Source organism: Megalobrama amblycephala, linkage group LG22, assembly GCF_018812025.1.
Source record: "Megalobrama amblycephala isolate DHTTF-2021 linkage group LG22, ASM1881202v1, whole genome shotgun sequence".
Lineage (NCBI taxonomy): Eukaryota > Metazoa > Chordata > Actinopteri > Cypriniformes > Xenocyprididae > Megalobrama > Megalobrama amblycephala.
Genome location: NC_063065.1, coordinates 24,159,485 through 24,186,755, shown reverse-complemented (window position 1 = coordinate 24,186,755; position 27,271 = coordinate 24,159,485). Strand labels below are relative to the sequence as shown.

The 27,271-nt window shown below is 35.8% G+C and overlaps 1 protein-coding gene across 1 annotated transcript in view; it reads right to left on the bottom strand.

The window, feature by feature from the left end:
* Window positions 1–27,271, bottom strand: part of dpp6a (dipeptidyl-peptidase 6a) — a 380,416-nt gene that overhangs the window by 26,447 nt on the left and 326,698 nt on the right. The window contains 12 exon segments of the mRNA XM_048173881.1: window positions 75–144; window positions 239–337; window positions 6,035–6,082; window positions 10,330–10,448; window positions 10,567–10,614; window positions 12,580–12,671; window positions 17,756–17,863; window positions 18,425–18,463; window positions 19,770–19,893; window positions 24,413–24,510; window positions 24,591–24,692; window positions 24,694–24,746. Of these exon segments, the coding sequence (XP_048029838.1) occupies window positions 75–144; window positions 239–337; window positions 6,035–6,082; window positions 10,330–10,448; window positions 10,567–10,614; window positions 12,580–12,671; window positions 17,756–17,863; window positions 18,425–18,463; window positions 19,770–19,893; window positions 24,413–24,510; window positions 24,591–24,692; window positions 24,694–24,746 (1,000 nt within the window).

Below are 27,271 nucleotides of genomic sequence, written 5' to 3'. Positions count from 1 at the left end.
CAAGTTTGTTTGTTGTTGTGAAGAAAAGCTTAGGGCCTATAAAGAAATGTTGCATAAAATTGCCATTTACTCACATGAGGAGCAGAAGTGGGTAGTGTGAGGTGTCTATGAAGCCTGCAGGTTTCAGGATCTGCATGCTGAGACCTGTGAATGACAATCAGAGACATTCTTAATCAGAGACATCTTAAATCCTTTTGGAGCAGTTACACACCAGCATAACAGGTTTTGGTTAACATACTGTAATCCTCTATGTTTATCTCCCTGTATTCCACTCTCGGCATCTGCAGCGAGTTCACCGTTCTATTCAAGTTCAGGTTCAACTCGATGTCACGCACCTCTGCAGGAAGAAAGAAAACAATCATTTCATGATTAAAACAATTCCTTAAAGGAACAATCTACCTAATTAAAGTTATTTAGCTAAATGTTCATGCTACTCACACTCCAAAATCTTGCCCTCCATCATAACTCCTAAAATTTATTCCACACTTTGCACCAATAACCAACATTTGGCATCACTCATATGATGCATGTGTTACATGTGCACTCTGTTTTGGACTTGTTTCTGGACTTGTGTTGTACTATTTCCTGCCACTAGTCTGTTCCCATAGTTACTGATCACCTCATTATCACCACCAGCTGTGTTCCATCACCCACCTTGTTATCCTATGTATATAAGCCCTGTGTTTTCAGTCATGTGTTGTCCGGGATCGTTCACGTGTAGTGTGGTTGTCTCCTCGTTCTGCCTGTCTATGGATTACTGTCTTTGTGGATTTATTAAAGAGAGTTCTGCTTCTATCCTCCTCGTCGTGCGCGTTAATGCTCCTAACCAGCTATTGTAACAGCATGTCTATATATAAGCAAATTAGATATATTTTCTGTAAATAATGACTTAAATTTTGGTTTGTTACTCTTAAAGGTGCTAAAGAGGATGTTTTGTTTTATACATTTTTGCAATATTACTTGAATCTGTCTTTACTAACTGATAAAAGACTATTTATTAGGTGCACTGAAAGGAATAATATTAATAAACATCATCTGTGCACGAGGTAGGGCCTTAAAAACATCAGCCAATCGTTTACGCGATCATCGCGTAAACGATTGGCCCTCTGGCTTGTCAATCACTGCCATGATGATCCTTGTGAGAGACGAGCGCGGCTGTGCTCTCCATTAACTTTCCACACTCTACAGGCGCCGCATGCAATGTTTTTGTCAGGAGACAGGAGTAACAACTGCAGATTATGAGTTACCTGCGGTGAGTCCGACATAATGAATCCACTAACACAACACAGCGAATGCCGGTGGTAAACACTTGTGTTCCAATACTCGTGCACAAGTTTTGGGAGGCGTTCCATCGAAATGAGCTGTGAAGGAGGGCGGTTGTTCTTACGCATGCACTCATTTCAAAAACTCACTAACAGTCTTTGGTTTCTCAGTCGACGAAAAAGATCCTCTTTAGCACCTTTAAGGAATATTTCAGGCTCAATACATGCTAAGTTCAACTGACAAAATTTACAGTATTATGTTGATTATCACAAATAAATTTGGACTTCTCTTCTTTTCTTTAAAAAAGAACAAATGTTGCTTGCATTAAGGCACTTGCAATGGAAATAAATGGGGCCAATTTGTAAACATTAAAATACTCACTGTTACAAAAGAATTGCAACAGGCTGTATTCAATGCAAGTGTTAACATGATTTTAGTGTAAAACTTTTTCTGTGCAAAATTATAGCCAATTACAACTTTGTTGCCAAGACAACCTAATACCTAAAATCTTAAAATTACTGTAAAAATGACAAATAATAAGTTTCAACAGAACATAATCTTCACATTCATGCTATTAAATTCTCCAGAAATTGGCCTCATTTACTTCCATTGTAAGTGGCTCACTGTAACATTGATTTTTAAGAAAAGGAGAGACAAGTAAAAATTCTTAAAAATGAATCTATGATTGTTTTCAATTTAGCTTAACTTGAACTTGAAAATTAAATATGACTATAATATACTCAACTAAAGTCATATGGACACTTTTATGGCATGTTGTTCTTTTTTGGGATATCCCAGGTTAATATATGTCTTAATAAGAAAGAGCAGTGTGAACATTCTGCTAAACATCTACTTACAGAAAAACCTCATAGAAACGTATACTTGTGTCGAATGCATTATATAATAATTGCATTATTGAGTAAATGTAATTTTATATAGAACTATTCTTTTAAGAGCTTTTAAACCAATCAAAGCAAAATTCATTGTTTATCTCAAACTAAGTATACGCAAGCATAAAACCTCCTTTAACACGCAGAAATGAGCAGCTAATTGCTCTGGGACATAAACGAGAAACAGTCGCAGGATTAACAGTTGTAGATGTTCAGGAGGTTGCGAGAGGCCGTGAGCAGCTGGCTTTCCTGATAGAGAAGGACTAAATTGAGCAGATATCATGTGTGCTGCTGTAAACACAGATACCTTCCATTCTGAGCAGCAGCGATAGAGTCTTGGAAGTGCACTTAACAATTAAGAGCACATTGCGGGTTGAGGGTTTCATTTTAAGACAGGCTTATCAGCGTCTGCTCAGACACAAGCCCAACAAAGCACACTTGCTCCCATTGCACCAATGCTTTTGGCATAGCTGCACATTTGAAAAACAGCCAATGATTTGTATGTCGACATGGAGAAGGATCCATATGAGTTCTGTGTAAATCCTCTGAATTTGACCTTGGTGTCACATTTAGCATTTACTGAAAGAACACAGCAGAGAAGGGGATGGATGAGAAAAAATTCAAAATGACAGGGCAAGAACTTTAGATTAACTTGCAAACAAACAGCGTTCATAAACATTCCACACACACAGACACAGATGTGAGCTCTGTGAAATGACTTCTGTGATGGACCGTCACACTGAATCACACGCTCATTGTGATATCGGTGGGCTTACAGGATATTATATACATAACACAATTACCAGCCTCTTACACAGAGAGGTCACAGTTTATGGAAGGCATGGCGTGTCTGGCAATAATCCAATAATCTGTGAGTGCTCTCAGTGTGCCAGCGCAGGCGCGTGTAAGGAGACTCAATCACATTGTGGCCTATGGTAAGCCTGGGAGGAGCTCTGCTCATCAATTGACATGCTGTGGGTATATAATGCAATGAGATGAGTGTGTGTGTGTGAGTCTGGCTGTGCAGAGGTTGGTAATGAGAGCATCTTCCCGAACTTCTTACTCTTCTTTTGAGTGGTTAAAGTTGAAGTATGTGAGATACTCTTAACCCAGTTTATTGTTCATTGACTACTATTATGGATTCATCTTCCCCAAAAGTGTAAACACTGAGCCCCCCAGGCACCATCCAAACATTGAGAGCTGTCTGCTCAGATCCATCAATAGTTTCCCACTGCCTAAAATGCCTTGATCGAAGTCCAGATATTACTTCCACAAACTTCTTTACATGACAATGTGGAATGTTAGCATGATGCCCGCCTGAAGACACAAAGACAGAAGGTGAGGCTGAAGAAAATTGTAGTGTTGTCGCCATAGGCGCTGATTTATGTTTCTGCCGGTGGGTGCCCAGTGCCCCACATAAATTATAGATAAATCCACGCTCAGTTTTCGTTCTCCCTAATGGTCTCGTGGTAAAAGTTTTGTTAATAGAGTCAGAGGTCCAGCCGTGCTCTCATTATCAGTGGTTCGAATCTGCCCTCATATAGTTTTTTTCCTCATAAAGTTCAAAGTAGTTCATTAATGTTTGTATATCATGAGCAGGGACATATTTGTGTGCATTTTGTTAGTGATTTCCCTGGAAAGAAGAGTCAAGCGATAGATTGACGTGCTGCCACACGAGCCATAACATTCCTCGGCATGATTTCAAAAACAACTTGTTTCAGCGCTAGTTCGCTTCTTATTTAACTCAAATCAATGTCAACTGGATGTTTTATTTGCATTATATCTGTGCAGCAAGATGACAATTTCGACCCAAAAGCACATTGTTTTCACGAGCGTTGTTGCGAGTCATGCTCTCGCTGATATCTGATGCAAGGAGAGTTTGAGTTTGAGTGCGCGCTTGTATCTGATCGAGAGCAGAGCCACTTGTGCTCGCGCATCACTTGGATGCGCTCTAGACGTTTCCTATTAAAATACAAGGGTGAAGATCGTGTCTGAAAGCTCCAATCGATTTTTTTATTGGTTAAAATCAATGGAGAATATCTCGTATTTTTCCGTGGGTGCTCGACCATTTCCATGGGTTCCACGGGATCGGCGCCTATGGTTGTCGCCATGTTGTGGCATTCCAATGTTGGTTCTGAATCCATTTGATCTGCTTGATTATCTGCATTTTCAGAATCTGAATCAAGCTGATTTGGTAAAATAATGATATTATTAACTGTTTGTGTTTACAATTGCCTTAGAAGCCTTGAAATCAGTGTTAATTTCGTTGACGAATAATTTTTGTGAATTTTCTGGCCCCCCGACTAAGTCTGATTTCTCCAAAGGGTTTTTTCTCCTTCTTAACACCTATTTGCCACTTGTTTGCCACCTGATGTCACCTGTTGGAGTTTGGGTTCCTTGCCGCTGTCGCCTTTGGCTTGCTTAGTTGGGGACACTTGACATTTGACTTGACATTTTATATTCAACAGTGCTTTGATAAATAATGTACCAGTTATCACTGTAAAGCTGCTTTGACACAAACTGCATTGTAAAAAGCGCTATATAAATAAAGGTGACTTGACTTGACAGGAAGGAAACACTAAGAACATTATTTGACACATTATTCAATATAGATTTTATAAGTATCAGGGTTATCATAGTTAACTAACTAAACCTAAAACCATAAAAAAATAAAAAAATTACTTGAAACCAGATAATAAATGGTATTTCATCTAGTTTCTGAGCTTAGCTTAATTTGATGTACTAAAATAACTAAAACAGAAAAAAAAACTATATAGACATCTAAAAGCCAGAACTAAAAGACACAAAAAAATACTAAAATTTGTAACTAAAATTATAATAAAAGCAGAATCAAATCAAAAAATTAAAAAACTAGGCTACCCTAGTCCATGACAAGTACTGAACTGAGCTCTCTTTTGTGTCTTTTTGCACTTGAACGGTCAAAAACACACACAATTATGTTAAAATGTCAGAGTAAAGTAACAGTTGGTTATATCTTAAGTGAATGTAGCTGGGAGAATATCAGATGTATATCACTGTACTGGATCTGTGAGTTATTGAGAAATGCTTAGTTGATGCATTACAATTTAACTGAACCCTTTAGATTTTAGTCAACTAAATCTACTGTAGATTTAGTCGACTAAAATCTTATGATATGTAGAATAATGATCTTATGATAGTAGAATAAAACTAAAACAATTTCCGATGACTAAAATATGACTAAAACTAAATGGCATTTTAGTCAAAAGACTGTGACTAAAACTAAATCAAAATTTGCTGTCAAAATTAACACTGCTTGAAAGCTGAAACTCGCAATTACGGTTAGCGTCGTTACATTTCCGACCCACGATTGAGGTGCTTGGTCAATCACAACGCACTACGTCAACTGGCCAATCAGAGCGCTCTGGGCTTTTAGAGAAGGAGCTTTGTAGAAACGGAACTCAATCAGGTATGTGTTTCATGTACAATGGCATAACTCGCTGTGTAATTACTATGTTATGATGCATCTTTGGAGAAGTCATCTAGTCAAGACTGTTTCCTGAAACTGTATCAACCATGTTAGTTAATGATGTCACACAGGTGGTCACAACAAAATGGACTTAAACACAGCCTGGGAGGAGAGGTGCTGCAATAATGTAAAATATGTGAAAAATAATATATATTTTTTTTTTGAACATTCAAGCATGAAAACCAGGGCATAATAGGTTCCATTTAAAAAAAAAAAAAATTGTGGTGATGACGCAAACAAATCTCTGCAGTGTGGACTGTGTTTGAGTATGTGTGCACGTGGCTCAGTGATAGGCGGGCAAATGACAGGAGCATGACACATCCAGAACTCAAACACACACACAGAGACAGGAGGAAGGCTGCTGGATACTCACTCTGTCTGTCGTAGGTGCTGTAAACTGCCACATATGGAACTTCAGGCCCTGACAACACACAAACACAATGTAGCATCTGAATCGATTAAACACAAATTTGTAAAAGTTACTCTTCCAACCCTTCACCCATGTAGGCCCCGTAATGTCTGGCTCCCCCAGTGAGCGCTATCACCCTTCTAATTCAATCACACACTTCAAAGACACTTGGCACATTGATTGTTCTCAATACAAGAACCAGACATGCAGCCCATACAAATGGTGTCCTTTCCACTAATTCATTGACGAATTTGCTTAAATGAAGTAACATGCATTTCCCCAGTACATTTTGTGTATTATTACCGAGTGTGTATACTGATCTTTTGTATATTGTATAGTGTTATGCATGCCCGAAGACAGAACTTCTAGATAATGTAGCCCAGGTGGTGTTTCATATCAAATTACTTCTTGTTTAATTACTTACACTTTGGTGGACATCACCATCTCATAGAATGCATTGTATCTTTATCAAAATATAAATGGACACAAAACTACAAGCTTACTCCCCTCATGCAAATGAATCCACTTACAAACAAAGGAACTCTCCCACTTAGAAATTGCACCTTTCTCATTGTTCAAGTCAAAACTCAAAGGTGTGACTTCTATAGAGGTTAAAAAGCCCCCCACCCAGATCTCTTCTTTGTTCTTGCTCAGTCTGCCGCTTGCTGTTCACGTGAGACCACGGCCACCCGAGCTGGTACAGCCAGGCGGGCAGGCCTCATTCACTTCAAGCCATGCGCAACTTGCTCGACCACAACAGGGTCAAAATAACAGCACTAGTTTGTCGACATTTTCTTCATTCAATGCAGAAGATATTGATTACAACTTCAGCACCATCGGACCGAAACCATCAAGAATTTCTCCTGAGCCTGCAGATCCGGACGCTCCTCAACAGCTAAGGCAATTTGAAAGTATCGTACATTTGAACACTAAACGGCTATTTAGTATTAAGTTTGAACCCCTTTGGTAACAAAGGTGCTTTACGGTGAGAAAATGATGGTTTTTCCAGCTCGTTAAATGACTCTTTTCATAGCTTCATTCCCCTGTTATGCTACGGTTCAAATTCATTTCCACGCTGTCATTTCCTATGTATGCGTGAATTGTATGTCTGTGTGTGTTTAGTCTAGATATGTGTTCATGATTTAGTTAATTATTGTCATTTATTTAATATGCATATTTATATTGGTTTTATTTATCGAAAATCATGGTTTCTGATTTATACAGAAGAGGATTAGGGTCAAGCAATAATAAAAAAATAAAACCATCTCGAGATTAAAGTTGTTAAATTTTGAGAAAAAAACTTGTTAAATTTCGAGAAAAAAGTCGAAATAAAATGTTGAGAATAAACTTGTTAAATTACGAGAAAAAACTTGTTAAATTTCAAGAAAAAAGTCAAGATAAAATGTTGAGAATAAACTCATTAAATTATGAGAATAAAGTCGTTAAATTACGAGAAAAAACTCGTTAAATTTCGAGAAAAAAGTCGAAATAAAATGTTGAGAATAAACTCGTTAAATTACGAGAAAAAAACTTGTTAAATTTCGAGAAAAAGGTCGAGATAAAATGTTGAGAATAAAGTCATTAAATTATGAGAAAAAAACTTGTTAAATTTCGAGAAAAAGGTCGAGATAAAATGTTGAGAATAAAGTCATTAAATTATGAGAAAAAAGTCGTTAAATTACGAGAACAAACTCGTTAAATTACGAGAAAAAAACTTGTTAAATTTCGAGAAAAAAGTCGAGATAAAATGTTGAGAATAAAGTCATTAAATTATGAGAAAAAAGTCGTTAAATTACGAGAACAAATTCGTTAAATTATGAGAAAAATGTTGTTAAATTTCAAGAAAAAAGTCGAGATAAAATGTTGAGAATAAAGTCATTAAATTATGATTAAGTCGTTAAATTACGAGAACAAATTCATTAAATTATGAGAAAAATGTTGTTAAATTTCAAGAAAAAAGTCGAGATAAAATTTTGAGAATAAACTCATTAAATTATGAGAATAAAGTCGTTAAATTACGAGAACAAATTCGTTAAATTATGAGAAAAATGTTGTTAAATTTCAAGAAAAAAGTCGAGATAAAATGTTGAGAATAAAGTCATTAAATAATAAGAAAAAAAGTTGTTAAATTACGAGAACAAATTTGTTAAATTATGAGAAAAATGTTGTTAAATTTCAAGAAAAAAGTTGAGATAAAATGTTGAGAATAAAGTCATTAAATAATAAAAAAAAGTTGTTAAATTACGAGAAAAAACGTTGTTAAATTTCGAGAAAAAAGTCGAGATAAAATGTTGAGAATAAAGTCATTAAATTATGATTAAGTCGTTAAATTACGAGAACAAATTCGTTAAATTATGAGAAAAATGTTGTTAAATTTCAAGAAAAAAGTCGAGATAAAATTTTGAGAATAAACTCATTAAATTATGAGAATAAAGTCGTTAAATTACGAGAACAAATTCGTTAAATTATGAGAAAAATGTTGTTAAATTTCAAGAAAAAAGTCGAGATAAAATGTTGAGAATAAAGTCATTAAATAATAAGAAAAAAGTTGTTAAATTACGAGAACAAATTTGTTAAATTATGAGAAAAATGTTGTTAAATTTCAAGAAAAAAGTCGAGATAAAATGTTGAGAATAAAGTCATTAAATAATAAGAAAAAAGTTGTTAAATTACGAGAACAAATTTGTTAAATTATGAGAAAAATGTTGTTAAATTTCAAGAAAAAAGTCGAGATAAAATGTTGAGAATAAAGTCATTAAATAATAAGAAAAAAGTTGTTAAATTACGAGAACAAATTTGTTAAATTATGAGAAAAATGTTGTTACAATTTCGAGAAAAAAGTCGAGATAAAATGTTGAGAATAAAGTCATTAAATTATGATTAAGTCGTTAAATTACGAGAACAAATTCGTTAAATTATGAGAAAAATGTTGTTAAATTTCAAGAAAAAAGTCGAGATAAAATTTTGAGAATAAACTCATTAAATTATGAGAATAAAGTCGTTAAATTACGAGAACAAATTCGTTAAATTATGAGAAAAATGTTGTTAAATTTCGAGAAAAAAGTCGAGATAAAATGTTGAGAATAAAGTCATTAAATTATGAGAAAAAAGTTGTTAGATTATGAGAACAAATTCATTAAATTATGAGAAAAAAAGTCGTTACATTTCGAGAAAAAAAGTCGAGATAAAATGTTGAGAATAAAGTCATTAAATTACGAGAAAAAAGTTGTTAAATTATGAGAGCAAATTCGTAATTCAACGAATTTGTTCTCGTAATTTAACGACTTTTTTCTCATAATTTAATGAGTTTGTCTGTCTGTGAAACCAGGCCTTTGAGAGCAAGTTGACTTGTAGTTGCAAAGTTACTTATAGTTAGTCTACAGTGGACCATCGAAATAAAGTGTAACCAAAAACCAAAAACACAAAAAAACTAATAACAGTAGTCAATGGTACATGATTGTTATGTATTAAGTCAGACCTTACGTTTCAGCGGTACATGTTAGCACACGCTCAACAGTACTTTATCCGTTCATTTTACAAGTGCTCTAAAGTTTATTTGAAAGACTGCTGTCCCTAAAATGAAAACAGTGCATAAAAGCTTTTGTTAATGAGCATCTACGATGAAGCTTTTTTTTTTTCATGAGTGCCACAACAGCACTATACATAAACACGTCATTCCTCAAGGAGTCCTGTCACGGCCACGGCAGCATTCAAGCCTTCCAGACTGCCTTCAGAACAAATCAGCTGCTGTAGATACAAGCTTTCCAAATAATCAATGCACTTTGCACAATGGAAACTTCACAGTTGAACAATAACACGGTGCTTTCTGACAATGAGTCCACTCTCACCGTCTCCATCCTGTTCTTTATTTCCACTTCTGTAACACCGAACTCATAAAGCTTGTCAGAAGAAATAGCAGTAAAGGTTCATCAAGGTAAATCGACATTCACCGCAATGCCAACTCATAAATGTTGAACTGAAAATGTGTCTGGGTTATGGTGAAGGCAGAGACTCAGTTCAGTGCTTTTTATCGTAACCATCCAAACCCAAGAATTTCAAAGTTTTAATAAAAAACTCAAACCCTATTATTTACTATATTAATAACTACTATACACGGCATGCATGGTGCATGTTCATATATGTCATCCGAGCTGCACTTAAAAAAAATGGCGAGGCAAATAAATCCTAAGCAGTAACATACTCTTATATTAAAAAAGTGAGAGAAAGAGAGAACAAAAGAAAAAGGAAGAGATGTCTACCTTTACAGTCGAGCAGGAAGTAGTCCATGCTGGGACTGAAGATGCCACTGACATACCCGCAGTTGCCAATAAAATCACAGGACAGACAGCGGCGGTTGAAGGTGCCCACTGTGTCTGCGCTGGAACAACCATAGACACATTAAGACTGTCAGCGAGAACTAGCCTGAGACAGTATAAACAAAACGTCACACGGCAAAGGATTGAATATATATATATATATATATGTGCCGTATGTACCTGTAGAGATGTCTTCTTTTAGGGTCATCCTCAGTACTGAGGAAATATCTGTTCAAACAAAAAAATACAATATCACAACTTAGTCCATATAACACTATCTATACAAAGAAGTCATATGCTTGTGAAAAAGTACACTTTTGCATACTATTAAAAACAGTACTTAAAATGGAAATAATATAATTTAAAATAATATTGTAAAATGATAATTGCAGGTTATTGTAAAAAAAATGTTAAATACAATTAGCTGAACTTTATAGTGCTTTTGGACTCACTTAAGTAGGATTTAATGTTTTTTTGCATAATTCTATTGTCTTTGAATTATGCTTAAAGTGTACTGCCAAATTTACTGACAAGCATTTGTAGTAAACTAAAAAAAGTATAATTTTTAAAAATATAATTTCTACTGAAACTTACGGAGCCCTTAAAGTGATGGAAAAAAATTAGATGGGAGGAAAAACTATATGTCAATGCTTTTGCATTTGCAATAGTTTTTGCATTAAAATTTGCATTCATTTGCAAAACTTTTGAGTATTTTGCAAGCAAACTTGTACTATTCTAAACAATGTCTGAAACTTTATATAAGCTGCACTTCTAGTATTTATTGTCACTTTATGATGAATCGCTTGTTGTATTCCTCATTTGTAAGCCACTTTGGATAAAAGCGTCTGCGAAATGAATGAATGTAATGTAAATGTAAACGAAAAGTTTCCTGGGGGAATGCAAAAGTTTTGGAATATATTTTTTCCTCACATTTCATATTTTTTCCACCACCATGTCCCTTTTGGGGCTCCATAGAAACTTGTATGTCATGTATTTAAATATATTTGTAATTACACATTTGTAACGTTTAAAATATATGTACAATTTAAAATATATTAAAGGGGACCTATTATGCAAAATTCACCTTTATAAAGGTGTTTGAACACAGATGTGTGCCCGCAGTGTGTGTAAACAACCAGCCTATAATGGTAAAAAATCCGCTCACTCCTTTTTTATATAATTCTCATAAATTAGAAGCAGTCTCTTCAAAGGCGCTGATTCAGATTCTTCCCTACGATGACATCATTGTAGGGAGAAGACACACCCACAACCAGTGACGATCTGTTTTGGGATGTACCGATTCAAGAGTCTCCATAGACTCCCGGCATCTGAGTCACTGAGGACATTGTGGTTAAATTTCATTTTTGATGGATATGTCCTGAAGAAAGTAGGTAAAGTCTTGCCGGACTGCTTCACAAATGAGGGTCTGTTCAACGCTGGATCTTCACAAAGGTTGATTCTGAAAGATGGGTCAATACCAACGCTTCATGCTCAAACTTCATATCCAGAACTGATACTGCCCTCAACCTGCTATCGGAATTATCATAAACAAGAGTTTCCTAGTTAAAAATTGCATATGAATGCCCTTTCTGACATTTTTTGGTGTGTGAGATTGTCCTGTTTTGTTGTTGCCGGTATGCTGAAGCATGAGTTCTTGAAACTCCACACTCTGGGAACACCAGAGACTTATTTTACATCTTGTAAAAAGGGGCATAATAGTTCCCCTTTAACTTTAAATGTAATATTGAATAACACACTACAGTTAAAATTATAATCAAGTACTTTACATGTGGTTTACTACGTTAGTCAACGCATGTAAGTGTACTTCTTAAAAGCACAGTAAAAGATTATTAAAACATAATGATTAAAATGTACTGTAAAACTTTAATTTGATATTGTTACAAAGTGCACTTTTTAAAATGCACTCAAGTGTGTTTAAGAAACATAGTCATGAAAGTGTTCTCTTTTTAAGTACACTTAAGTGGCCTTTATTTTCATTTGTACATTTGAAACAATTAAGTGCATGTCTTTTTCACAAGGGTAGATACTTATATATATTTTATAGAATGGTACTTAACGATTACTATATATCCCATAATATATACACGGTAGTCCAGGATACTTAAAGAATTCCATTCTTAATGACTAATGAATCATTGATGTTCAGTTTGTGGTGTTGATGGATTCACTCACATTAACTGGCTTTCCTCATCATATGCCAGAACCTGCGTGACGTCCCAGTCTCCTGATGTGATGGACTGCAGAGTATCTGTGCTGCTGTTGGGCTTCATGAAGAAAACAAATTAAACAGACATCAGTCATACTGAATAGAACTCAGGATTGTGAATAATAAAATATTATTAATGTGTTGTCATTAAAAATAGAGATACAGAACATGTCTGAAGAAATTAAGTAATTAATCAATTAAATGCTGTTGACTGTAAAAACATGATTAGTTGGCTCACAAATATCACAAAACCAACCGCCTTGGAAAAATGAAGAAACTTGTCATGACATGAGAGATCAAATTTGCCTTGATCTTTTGACATATAAGAGGTCTTTGTACCATTACAGTTTTTCACAATAGCTAAGACACATTTCTTGACACCTTCACCCATTTTCTCTCAACGTTAAACACAAAAACAAATCTTCATACTACATTCACAAAACCCCTGACTCTTCTAGCAAAATCAAGCAATCGGCTCAAAACCATTTCACCAGTACCAGTAAAATCAAATTCACCAGTAAAAATCAAACATAGCTTTCAGATCATACACACAGCCAGTCAATATATAAACACTACAGATCATTCATTAGACACTACATATAAAAGGAGAACACAGCATCCAGAGCATCTAGTTACAGAAAAAAATCATTATCATTTTGTATACATTAAACAATTTTCAATTAAGTAAAAAAGTATATTAATCGCAACTAAGGTGAAAATATTGTATACTGTATGTACTGAAAGTACAGTGCCCTTCACAATTATTGGCACCCTTTGTAAATATGAGCAAAGGTGGCTGTGAAAATAAATCTGCATTGTTTATCCTTTTGATCTTTCATTCAAAAAATTCACAAAAATCTAACCTTTCATCGAAGTAAAACAATTGAAAGTGGGGGGAAACTCACATTATGAATTTTTTTTTTCTCCAATACATGTTGGCCACAATTACTGGCACCCCTAGAAATTCTTATGAGTAAAATATCTCTGAAGTATATTCCCATTCATATTTACATTTTTTAGCACACCAGGGTGACTAGGAGCATGAAATTGTCCAGCCATGACTTCCTCTTCCACAGGAGTACAAATATGTGTAAACACAAAGGCCAAATTCCCTTAATCATTCATCACAATGAGAAAAACCAAAGAATATAGTTCTGATGTGCAGCAAAAGATTGTTGAGCTTCACAAAATAGAATAGCTAAAGCATTGAAAATTTCCATTTCCATTATCAGGGCAATAATTAAGAAATTCCAATCAACTAAAGATGTTACAAATCTGCCTGGAAGAGGACGGTGTGTCTAAATTGTCCTAATGTGAAGTGAGGAGGAAAGTTTGAGTGGCCAAAGACTCTCCAAGGATCACAGCTGGAGAATTGCAGAGATTAGTTGAGTCTTGAGTCTCAGAAAGCCTAAAAAAAATGATCAAACAGTACCTACATCCCCACAAGATGTTCGGGAAGGGTTTCAAGAAAAATCCTCAGCTCTCATCCAGAAACAGCGACTGGAACTTCAAACAGGACCGTTTTCTATGGTCAGATGAAACTAAAAAAAGAGCTTTTTGGCAGCAAACCCACCAGATGGATTTGGTGCACACATGGATAAAAAGTACCCCATGCCTACGGTTAAATATACTGCTGGATCTTTAATGTTGTGGGCCTATTTTTCTGCTGGAAGTCCTGGACATCTTGTTCAGATACATGGTATCATGGATTCTAGCAAACACCAACAGATAAAAAATCAAAACCTGACCGCTTCTGCAAGAAATCCAATAATGGGCCGTGGTTGGATCTTCCATAAGGACAATGATCCAAAACAAACATCAAAACCAACACAAAAATGTGTCACTGAGCACAAAATTATGCTTCTGCCACAGCCATCTCAGTCCCCTGACCTGAACCCTAAAGAAAACGAGTGGAGTGAACTGAAGAGAAGAACCACCAACATGGAGCTGGGAATCTGAAGGATCTGGAGAGATTCTGCATGAAGGTCTCTGATCTCTTGTCAGGTGTCCTCCAAACTCATCAGGCATTATAGGTGAAGACTCAGAGCTGTTATCTTGGCAAAATGAGGTTGCAAAAAGATTTGAATAAAAGTGTGCCAATAATTGTGGCTAACGTGTTTTGGAGCAAAATATTTATTTCATAATGTGATTTCCCCCCACTTTCACTTCTTTTCCTTCAATGAATAGTTAAAAGTTTGTGAATTTTTTGAAAGAAAGATCAAAAGGATAAACAATGCAGATTTATTTTCACAGCCGCCTTTGCTCATAATTACTAAGGGTGCCAATGATTGTGGAGGGCACTGTATAGTATTGTATTGAGTATTGAGTATTGTATAGAATTGAATGTCTGTATATTCAGCACTTACTAGACTGTAAACATACAGTAGTTCAAATGCAAAAGCCCAAAAGGTCAAACAAAACTCTAAATGAAAAACATGTTACAGTACACTTTGGCTATGTTCAGACTGTCAGTCCAAAGCCGATTATGTGTGTATCCGATTGGAATCTGATCTAAAATTATTGACGTCCACATTGTGTATTGCAACTGTTCAGATCGGATTTGTGTGTCCATGCCGTTCTTTTGTTTTCCAGAATATCTGCATTGGTTTCTATGGCAATGATTTTGCATAAGTAGGTGCACGCCAAAAACAACAGCCGCAGGATGGAGGGGTTTGTAAAACAGATGTTTGGTGAAACGTATGAGGCGGGTATGTGCGGCTTTATTCCACGGTGTCATCTCTGCCGGTTTCAAAACATGTCTCCGTTACAATGTTATTCTGCTCCTCTGGCACATTGCAACAACACAACCTTGTTTCTGCTGTGACTTTCAGAATGTTTCGTATAACAACGTCTGACGTTTATGTTTTACGTGGTGTGAGAAAGTCACATAAACCACGTGAAATCCGATCAGGGAGGTCAGACTGAAACAGATTTCGAGAAATGCGATTTGAATAGGATTTCAAACCACATATGAATGTAGCTCAAAAATGGATTTAGAAAAATTTCATGTGATTTTTGGCCACTTAGAACTTGCTAAATATGATTGGATTTCAATCGGATAGGCACAAAAATTGGATTTGGACTGACAGTCTGAACGTAGCCTTTGTGCAACTATAAAATCAAAGTCAGTAAGAGATTCATTCTGCCTCAGCATCACATCTTCGTGTTGGGTTCAGTCTGGGGTCTTTGTCCACATCATAGGCAATTCCGTCTCTTGCCAGGCAAACAATCAAACCCTTTTTGACAACACTCCACAACCTTGCTCTTCCTCGTCCTCTTCCTCCTCGTCTACCACCTCTTACACATACTCTTCTTCTTCTTACTCTCAGATTGTTTCCATCCATTTTTGGTATCAACATTCAGTTCACTTTTGCCACCTGTGCACTCTGAGCTGGCTTCTATTTTGTACATTTGGTTTGAATCACATCATTAGAAACAAGTGTGAACAATTTTGAGCCATTGTGTGTAAATGATGACAACTCTGTTTAGTTGTTTAACTTTTGCCTCCTGTGTTTAACACTCTGAGGTCTGAGGGTATCGCCGGCGATACCACCGCGGTTTTTTTCTTACCAGTGTGAAAGAGACTCAAAATACTCTGTTAATGTTGCACATACAATTAAGAGTTATACACCATTTTAATGTGTGGAATATCTTCTTTTATTTGTGTACACTCAGAGTATAAACAAAATGTTGTGCTTTTTGTAAAATAAAGAAAACTAACATGATGCATGATCTCTCGTCTCCCTCTGAAGGAAGTCCAATCTGATAGTTCTCAGAAAATGAACTGTAACTTAGTAAATACTAATCACAAAAAAATTTGACTTATGTCTAAAAAAACGTTGAAATGTCAGGTTTTAAATCATGTAAGTCAAATCGAAAACAAACATTCTGTGTTTATGTAATCTGTATGAAATGTCAGAAATCCGTGATTCAGCTCATTATCTGCTAACGTGGCCACGCCCACGGAGCCAGCGCTATTCAGACACAAATTCTGAGTCAATACATGCATTCATCGTCTCAATCGTGTATTTATTGTCTTGAAAAGTGTTTTGAATAGCCAAGTCATTTCAGGTCATTATTATGTGATTCTTTTGTCTTCTCAGGTGAGAATCACCCATTATACATGAGGATTCACGCCTCCACGCATACTGTGTTTCTTGACCAAAGATGTTTTAGAAAATTTTAATCTCTCTATTGTTTTATATGAACAAGCAGGCAGCATAATTTTTACTTTATTTTGAAGCAAAAACTCTAGTCTACAACCTCAAATACCCAGAAGTATTGTGAACAAAGATTTAATATATATTTTTTGGCTTTATTTCAGTGACTTAAGTTTTTTGTTTTTTCAATAACCACGCATAAACATTATTCCTTCAAAAACACAAATATGTACATACATGTTCCTCACATATTATTGTAGCCTAGTTTGTGCTGAATACAGTGTAATGACACTTTTGTCATTTATATGTTTATGAACAACTGAAAAAAGCACAAATGTCAGGGCATGTCAAAACTTCTCCAGGGTCCCAAAAATCATCAGACCCCTGAGGGTTAAAGTTGTGCATCACAATTCAAAATGTGTATTAGTGAGTAAGAATGTTTAGAGTTTTGCAAAAAGAGTGCATGAATTTTGCAAATGGTATCTAACTGCCTGAACTTGTTTAATGCTTTGCAGAAAGAGTGATTTATTCAACAAATAGGTTAAGGCTTTTTAGAACTCGGTTCAGAAAACGAGGTTTAGTGTCTTGGCAATTGAGAAAAACAGTAAAACATCCTGCTTTAAGTTTCAGAGCTTAAAATGTCCCCCTCATTATAAACAAAGCATTTATTTAATCGAGCTCCAAAAACAACTTGTTTGGATATTGAGGGATCTGTGATGTCACAGGCAAATACATTTGCATATTCCTGCCTCCGGAGCAAGATACTGACAAATAGTTTTATATCATCGCACCATAGGCCACACCCACTGGCGTTCAGTCGATTAACATTGCTGACACTTGCCTACACCAGATGCGAGCATTGCTTCGCGTCAAAAGCAAATAGAACCCATTATAATCACTGAAGCTGTCTACACTGGATACAGTATACAGATAGAAAAAGTTTGAAAAGCCCTGCTTTAACACATGTTGCTGAAGTTTGTACCTGTGAGATAGACATGGAGATGTGGAAGAACTTCCCTCGTCCTCCCTGAGGGATTGCTCTGGTGAAGAACAGTTTCAGACCGTCTTTAGAGAACAGTGGCTCTTCATTCTGTTGGAGAAATGTGACTCTAAATGATCATTACGGTCACACCAGCACCATTATTACTATCATCACGGTGATGTTCTCCTCCCATGGTAGTGTTTCGTCATTTGGTTTGCTCTGTGGAGTTTCATAATTACTGAATTATAAAACCTGCAGGAGCACTAGAGAATGCGTCCGCAGCACAAAGCGGTCGTATTTCTCCAAGCAACACTAAAAATATTAAAACCGTAAGAACATATATTAGAATGTGAATTATTATGATGATGCAGTGCATATGTAATAGTGCGTCTGAGCCCTCAGGCCTATTTCTGCAGGTGCCACACGATCTTTTATTCATGTTATTGCAAAACATTTCATGCGGCCACTTTCTCCCTCTGGTGAAAAACAGACATGGAAAACTAATCAGGAAAAACAATATCAGTTCAAGCACAATACTGTGGGGAATATGATAAGACAAACAACATCAAACGTTCCTGACTATTCAAAGCTGTTATCATTGACAAACACTGACATGGCATATCCCATCATTTTTTTGCCCTTGTCAGGGCGGAGGAAGTTAATGCTCACCTGTCTGTGCAGCCACCCCTCACTTTCATCCTCATGTTTCTGAAACAAAACAAAACAAACAAATCACATGGCAAGATTGCAGTGAAATATCACAAGAATGCAGAATCTAGTTTCTGGCTCATTCAGTCTAATTCAACGAAAACGGTGATCATTTTTTTTTCTAAATGAAACAAAATAATACCGCAGTTGAGTAAGAACTCTTACTAGCAATCGATAATACAGTGACCCGGTGACCTTCTGAGATTAAAGTGCTGTTCATGTGAATGCACATCATTGGTTAAAGGTGCAGTATGTAGGATTTCTGTCTGCTAGAGGTTGCTAGAGGTCTATTCAAAACAAAGGCGTAGCTTGATGACATCAAGTTTGAGCGCAGAATCTTGGGACATGTGGTCTTCACCTCAACGGCCGGTGGAAAAGAATTGGATAGGACTTGGGAAGAAATCATGTTCATGGATGCGATTATTAACGTTATTGAAGTATGAAGCAGAGCAGGAGTGAATGTTGTGGGAGCTGAACGAATCCGCTGGAGCAATTGCGCAACACACGCCTCACGAGCAGCGGAACTTTTATTATGCCACAGTTGCTTACGCTTTTCCGGTCATGAGTATGAGGTAACGCAGCTCTGTTTATCATATTAGATAGTTTTGAGAGTGTTGAAAATGATGTAATAACGTTACTCTGTGCGTTCACTCGGCGGCTGCTGTGAGACACTTGTTTGAGACACACTGCAGTAAGATAGATCGATTTTAGAATATCATATTAATAAATGCTGGATGGCTTGTGTTGATAAATAGGCATGCAATTCATTTTAAAACATACTTGTATGATGGAGAAAATGCTGTATTACTGTAACTAAAAATAAAGCTGCATCTGATTATGCTATGTTATCTACTTGAACAAAATAGTGTTTTTCTCTGAGGCATGGTAAAGCATGGTACTCGCAAAAAAATCAAGAAAATTAGATTTAAACAATAAGACAAAAGGTGTTGAGCTATATAACAATAATTAGTTTTCTGTCTATAAATACATCAAAACAGTTGTTCCCTTGTCTATTAAAATGTGTAATATACTAAAGCGTATTTGGTGTTTCCATGGTTTCTACAAAATAAAACCGGAAACCGAGGTTAACGCAGGTATGACGCAATTGACAGGCGACTCCTCACACGTCCCGGAGCCTTGGTTAAAACTGCAATTTTCTCACGATTTACAAATAGTTGGAAACATTTGGGATATTGTAAGTACTTAAGTGATCAAAATATATAACAGTGGTTTTTGGATATTTTACTGCAACTTTACTTGGACTTTACATTGAACTTTGGAAAATACTTCAAAAACCCAGGCATACCTTGGTGCAGACACCCGTCGTGGCCACACAGAGGGTCAGGATGGAGATATTCTGGGCTCGGTTCAACCAGTTTACAGCCAGTTTGGTACTTGTGGCCCACTTCACCATAGTCACATAGTATTCGCTGTAATATACACAAGAAATAAGCAGCAATGTCTTCTGGCAGAAAGGCTATATCCAATCACTAGACCTGGACCCAATATTTCAAAGGTTTACATACTTCTCACCCCTTGGGTGTATATTTATTGAATATTATGGCTAATTTGATGATACTTTCAGCTCGGAATGTATGAGAACCATATTGGTTACAGGTTGATATTTTTTTGCTCATTTCCTCTATATCCAAATTTGTACTGTACCATCATCTAACACTCACTTGAAATTTATATTTAAAAACACAAAGTATTATTTAATAATAATAATTGTAATATTTATATAATAAATATATTATTAATACAATATATTCATAATATTTATTATTTACATATTAATCTCTAGCAAAACTCAAAATGAATATCTATTTTTAATACTGTTCATCAAAATGCGATGTATAAATTCACTTGTATTTTGGTAGCGGATATTTGCAATAGATGCTATTTATACTAGTTGAAAATAGCGATATATTCTATTTACACCATGTAAATGTGTTATGTTCGTTTGTAAATCTTTTTCCTCCCACCTCATATAATTTCCATCACAAAAGTTCTGCAAGTTTTGGAACGCCAAAGTTTTGAGAGAATGTGAGCTTATTTTGAGTAGGGTTGGGAACCGAGAACCGGTTCTCATCCAGGAACCCGTAGTGTTTTTTGAAAAGAACTGGAACCGTGCAAGATTTCGAAGTTTCGGTTCCGAAAACGGTTCTGGTGTGATGGGTGGGCGAAGTGTGGGGAGCGTATCCTTTAATAGAGACATCTCACATCATGAATATTATACAGGGAGTGCAGAATTATTAGGCAAGTTGATTTTCTGATCATATTTTTTTCCCAAGCACATTTTACCAATTCCAATCCACATCAATCTTAATAACTACTATTAATATTGTTTTTAATCATTTATAAGTGATATATAATTGTTCATGAAGGCTGGAAATGAAAAATGCCTTATATTCAGGTGTGCAGAATTATTAGGCAAGTTTTCTTTTACAGGCAAAATGAGCCAAAAAAGAGATTTAACTCAGACTGAAAAGTCAAAAATTATTAAATACTCATGAGAAGGACGCAATACTAATGCAATACTAGAAATTGCAAAGTTAAAGCATGACCAAGGGACAGCAAAATGCTCATTGGGTCAGCGGGGTCAGACAAAAACAGGTGGAAAAGAAAAGACACATGTTAACTGCAAAATAATTAAGAATTATGTGTGAAACCATCAGGAACCCTTTAGTCTCCAGCGCCACCATTTTCCAGAACTGCAACCTACCTGGAGTCTCCAGAAGTGCAAGGTCTCAGGATCTCAGAGACTTAGGTTAGCTAAAGAATCCTAAAAAATGACCCGCACTTGATAAGAATCACAAGCTGAAGTGTTATAAAATACATGAAGACTGGGTTTTTATAGGCCTTATAAACCGACAGCTTGAGAGTGACTCCTGAAGGACCAGCACCACATCCTCTTGTACCACTGTTTGAAGAATTTATCTTCCAGAATCTGGCAGTAAGTTTTGGAAGATCATTTTTAGTCCATCTCTGCAAGACAGACATTTCAGGATAAGAGATGGACTAAAAGTGAACTCAAACACCTTACTGCCAGATTCTGGATAAATTCTTCAAACAGTGGTACAAGAGGATGTGGTGCTGGTCCATCAGGAGTCATTCTCAAGCTGTCTGTCTATAAGCCCTATTAAAACCCAGTCTTCATGTATTTTATAACACTTCAGCTTGTGATTCTTATCAAGTGCAGGTCATTTTTTAGGATTCTTTAGCTAACCTAAGTCTCTGAGATCCTAACACCTTGCACTTCTGGAGACTCCAGGTAGGTTGCAGCTCTGGAAAATGGTGGCGCTGGAGACTAAAGGGTTCCTGATGGTTTCACACTTAATTCTTCACCTTAATTCTTAATTATTTTGCAGTTAACATGTGTCTTTTCTTTTCCACCTGTTTTTGTCTGACCCCGCTGACCCAATGAGCATTTTGCTGTCCCTTGGTCATGCTTTAACTTTGCAATTTCTAGTATTGCATTAGTATTGCGTCCTTCTCATGAGTATTTAATAATTTTTGACTTTTCAGTCTGAGTTAAATCTCTTTTTTGGCTCATTTTGCCTGTAAAAGAAAACTTGCCTAATAATTCTGCACACCTGAATATAAGGCATTTTTCATTTCCAGCCTTCATGAACAATTATATATCACTTATAAATGATTAAAAACAATATTAATAGTAGTTATTAAGATTGATGTGGATTGGAATTGGTAAAATGTGCTTGGGAAAAAAATATGATCAGAAAATCAACTTGCCTAATAATTCTGCACTCCCTGTAGCAATGAATGCACTGAAAAGCACATGATGTAATTCCTAAATGACAACGATTCTCCCATGTATATTAAACCTTTGACAAAAATAGGTCATTCAAATCTGTGTTCGCACTGCCCTTGATCTGAAGAGAGTTGTCTTGTGTAGATAACAGCTTTACAAACAATCTTTTCAAATGCACAGTATCTTTATTTCTGTAACAAATATTCCAATTATAACAGAAGTATACAAAAGTGTATCATTCAGATAGAAACGCTGATGTTACCGATCAAAATATAATAAATTACCTTCTGAAAGTAACTGGACTTCAAATAACGACTGTATCGATTGCATTGTTAAGCCACTAGGTGGCAACAAATTACTGTTAAAAATGTGTCTATCACTGAATTATTCTTTCAGAAACAAGTCTTTATGAATCCAACTTACTAAAATATTCTGTTTCACCTGTCTGGATCTTACATGTGTGTTCAAACATCTTATCTAATTTGTGGTAACACTTTACAATAATGTTAATTTATGAACTAACCATGAGTAATACATTTGTTAATGTATTTGTTAATCTTTGTTAATGTTAGTTAATAAAAATACAGCCGTTCATAGTTTGTTCATGTTACTTCACAGTGCATTAACTAATGTTAACAAATACAACTCTTGATTTTAATAATGTATTAGTAAATGTTGAAATTAACATTAACAAAGATTAATAAATGCTGTAGAAATGCAGTTCATTATTAGTTCATGTTAATGTAGGCCTAGCTAACTGATGTTAACTAATGAACCTTATTCTAAAGTGTTAGCGAATAAGATTAGCAGTCTGTTAAATTTATTTAACAAGGATAATAAACTCAAAAAGGACTGTTTGAGTTGAGTTTTGTGCATTTTTCACTTACTACTATTTTTTTTTATTAGTTGTTTAATTATTTTAATGGAACTGGAACCGGAATCATTAGGCAGAACCGGAAAATTCCTTACGATTCCCAACCCTAATTGTGAGAGAACGTGAAGATTCTCAGGCGAATGCAAGCGTTTTATAACAGAATGCAAAGCAATCAAATCTCACATTTTTCCCCACAACATGTCCCTCTAGAGCAGGGGTGTCAAACATACGGTCCGCGGGCCGAATATGGCCCACAAAGGTGTCCATAAGTAGCCTATTTTATAATCGCAGCGATTGTTTGTGTACAGCGATAACCAGGGAAACGCTATATCGCTGCTGTTCCACAAGCGCCACCTACTGTTAGAGAGTGAATTTGCATTTTCATTCAGTCCGTCTGCTATTTTTGTTTTGTGCAAGCGTCTTATGTAGCATAAAGCTATAAAGTCAGACCATGCTGTTTTTTTTGTTTCTGTAAATCTTGAAATTATACAATCTAATTTAAATCAAAAACGACTGCTCATGCTCAAAATGCAGTGGTGCCTGTATACTAAATGGCTACACATACAGTTTGGCCTGTTATAGAACACATAACAAATACAATTTGCTTAAAGAAAAAAAGAAAAAAAAAAGGCAACCAGTATCAAATTTGCCCCCCCCAAAAATTGGAATTGGCCATAAAAAAAGTCGGTGCATCATTAATAAAAAAAATTGAATCAAATGGTAGCACTTTACAATTAATGCATTAACTAACATGAACTAACCATGAGCATTACATTTGTTACTGTATTTACTAATCTTCCTTAACGTCAAAAAAAAAAAATACAGTTGTTTGTTGTTTGTTCATGTTAGTTCACAGTGCATTAACTGTTAACACGATTTTAAAAATGTATTAGTAAATGCTGAAATTAACAAAGATTAATAAATGCTGTAGAAGTGCAGTTCATTATTAGTTCATGTTAACTAATATTGTTAACTAATGAACCTTATTGTAAAGTTTTACCAATCAAACATTATTTTAAAAGTCTAATAATGTCTTTTCGCAGTATTAAACAAATGCTGTTTTCAAAGAGTAGTGTGTTTTTTTTTTCTTGCAAATTAATGTGTAGTTTGTATGGTTAATATTAATGCAATTGTCAGCTTACTATGGTTACCACACATGGTTACATTTTTTCCCATCTGGCCCTCAACCTAAAATGAGTTTGACACCCCTGCTCTAGAGGGTGTGTATTTAATATATTCTACTGTAATTTTCCCCATAATGAGCATTTGGATCATAATTGAGTGCAACAAGCAGTCCGCCTACCCTATTCTTTGGTCCTCTGGTCTTCTCATCTCAATAGTGTGCAGTGGGCCATTGAGATTCACCACATACAGAGAAATGACGGGGTTTTCCTCCCCTGCCTGGAAGAAAAACGTTCAAGCATAACTTCATTATCATCTTCACCACCATCCTCATGTTTACAGTCACGCACAGTCTTTACCTTAGGGTAATGGTATTGTCTCGCCGTAGGGTAGACAGAGCCAGTGAACATGGGGATCTCCATTTTGGGCACCAGCGTGTCGTTGATGGTTGCGTATGCCAGTCCTGGCCCCATCCGGAGACCACCAGTGTGCGATGTGGGACTTAAAGATCTCCGCTGCACAAGAAAGATTCAGGAGTTTCTTCTCAGTCATATTTCACTGTGGTTCAATCACTCGAATAATTGCAGGAATAGTAAAGAGTAATCATCCATGACACAGCGTCTCTCAGGTCTCATTCCAGCTACGGTCCACACACACACACACACACACACACTCAGATTTCCCATCTTTATTCAGATACAGTCCATGCACCTGGTGCAGTTAAGAGCATTTCTCTATAACCACCTGTTTCTATATGAATCTTTGCTTCCCTCACACAGAGGCAGCCAGAAAGGTTCTGGCCCATAAATCACGGGGCGGACTGTAATCTCAGCGGGGCCGGAGAGAGAGAGAGAGTGTCGACCCTCTCCATCAAGTGCTCCTTCTCTTCTACAATCTCAGGGAAAAAAGCAATTTCTGGACTTCACCAAAGGCTGCGGAAATAGGGTCTGACCCCTCTTCCTGTGCTCGAATGGGCAGGAAGTCGCATGTTCAGCACAGTTGTGCTCACTTCATCACCTACAGAGAGTGAGTGAACAAATCTGTTCAGAGAGCTTATGTTGACATCTGAGGATTTTGACAGGTATTTATAGTTAGCCTTAGTTTTTATATTTCCATTTTTGTTTTCAATTTTATTTTGAATGAATGAATTAGAATATTAATGTTTTTTTGTTTTTTTTTACAGAAATGCATACTTTAATTCAGCAAGAATGCATTAAATACATTAAAAGTGACAGTAAAACGTTTACATTGTTACAAAAGATTTATATTTCAAATAAATGCTGCTCTTTTGAACTTTCTATTCATCAAAGACTATATCATAGTTCCCATAGATATTAAAGCACAACTTCATTTTCAATATTGTTAGTAATGATAATGTAATAATATATACAATTAATAATAATAATATGTTTCTTAAGCTCCAAATCAGCATATTAGAATGATTTCTGAAGGATCATGTGACACTGAAGACTGTAACGATGCTGAAAATTCAGCTTTGCCATCATAGGAATAAATGACATTTTAAATTATATTGAAATAGAAAACAATTATTTTGAATTGTAATATTTCACAATAGTTCTTATCGTATCTTATCGATCAAATAAATGCAGCATTGTTGCGCATAAGAGACTGCTTTCAAAAACATTCATATAAATAATATTAATGTATTAATATATAATATATATATATTAATATTAATGTTATTAATATAAAATAATGTTTATTAATAATATAACAATATTGATCATTTAGAATTTGCAGTTTTGAACAACATTGTTTTCTATATGTTTACCATGGAAATGTTTTGAATTAAATGAGCTTTTGGGTTTTGATGTAAATCTGATTTTCATAATAAATTCATGTACAATTGCATGAATACAATGTACAACTTTAAAAGGCTTACATTAGTGTAACAGCACTCTTTGTACTTGACATTCTTTTATATAGTGTTGGTATAAGTTGTGGATTTCCAAACTACTTTCATTTGTATCAAGACATTTGGGAAAATATTACATACTAAAGTTTGAAACACAAGACTCTCCTCTGCTCATTTAATCTGTGTGCTTTAATGTTGGCTCATTCCAAAACCTTAAAAAACGTTGCCTTTTAAGTCAGTAAGAAGGCTGCTCAGAGGTAAAAATCATCCTCACAGCACATCCGGATCCATTTTTCCTTATCATCCTGTCTAATGAGATGTCTCCATTTTGTTGGCCTTTGAACGCAGCATTGATGTATGCTTTAATGTCAACGATATCCCACAATCCTGTGTTTCTCAAGTCTTCTGGGTCCCTATACAATAGCTTTGAAAATTAAATCTTGAACCGTTTGATTCACATTTTTGGGTGAACTAGCTCTTTAATGCTACCGAGGACAATAACTGCATTAGTTTAGAGTTGCAATAACATAAAATCTGTTCCTAAAACCTGGATATTTTGGCCTACAATCAAAGAGCGTTAAAGATGCGGCTCTATGTGACGATTTAGCTCTAGATGAAGTGTATGGGAGTTGGACTGCTGTCAGTGAACGATCAATTTCACAAGCAAGTGGTACACCTAGGCCTGCTACACCCCTCGACTCATGGAGCCAGTATGTCATCTACTCCAAAATTCTTGATGCTGGGCGTGCGAATGCTCCAAATAAGCAACTCAAGTCGAAAGCACGGAGTATGGCTCCAATAACAATCTACCGGGGTTGTACAACTTTTCTCTGCATTATTCTACTTTTATGCGGGGATATTCAAGTGAATCCAGGGCCGATGGATCTACAACAACCACTGCAGGTGGCGGAGACCACTCTGATTCACACCCCGCATGTTCTCAATACAGCGCAGATGATATCAGGTAACATGGCTAACAGTGCGCATTCACACGCATCTATGTTTATCAATACATTGCAACAAGGTAACCGTCTGTCACTACATGCGTCTAAGCCAACAAATGGAAGTGGTAAATTAAACGCTATGCAGACTATAGTTGTCTCAAAACAAAGCCAGATGAAACTATTTCAAACAGTAAACCATGCGTCGGTCCTATGGAACCCA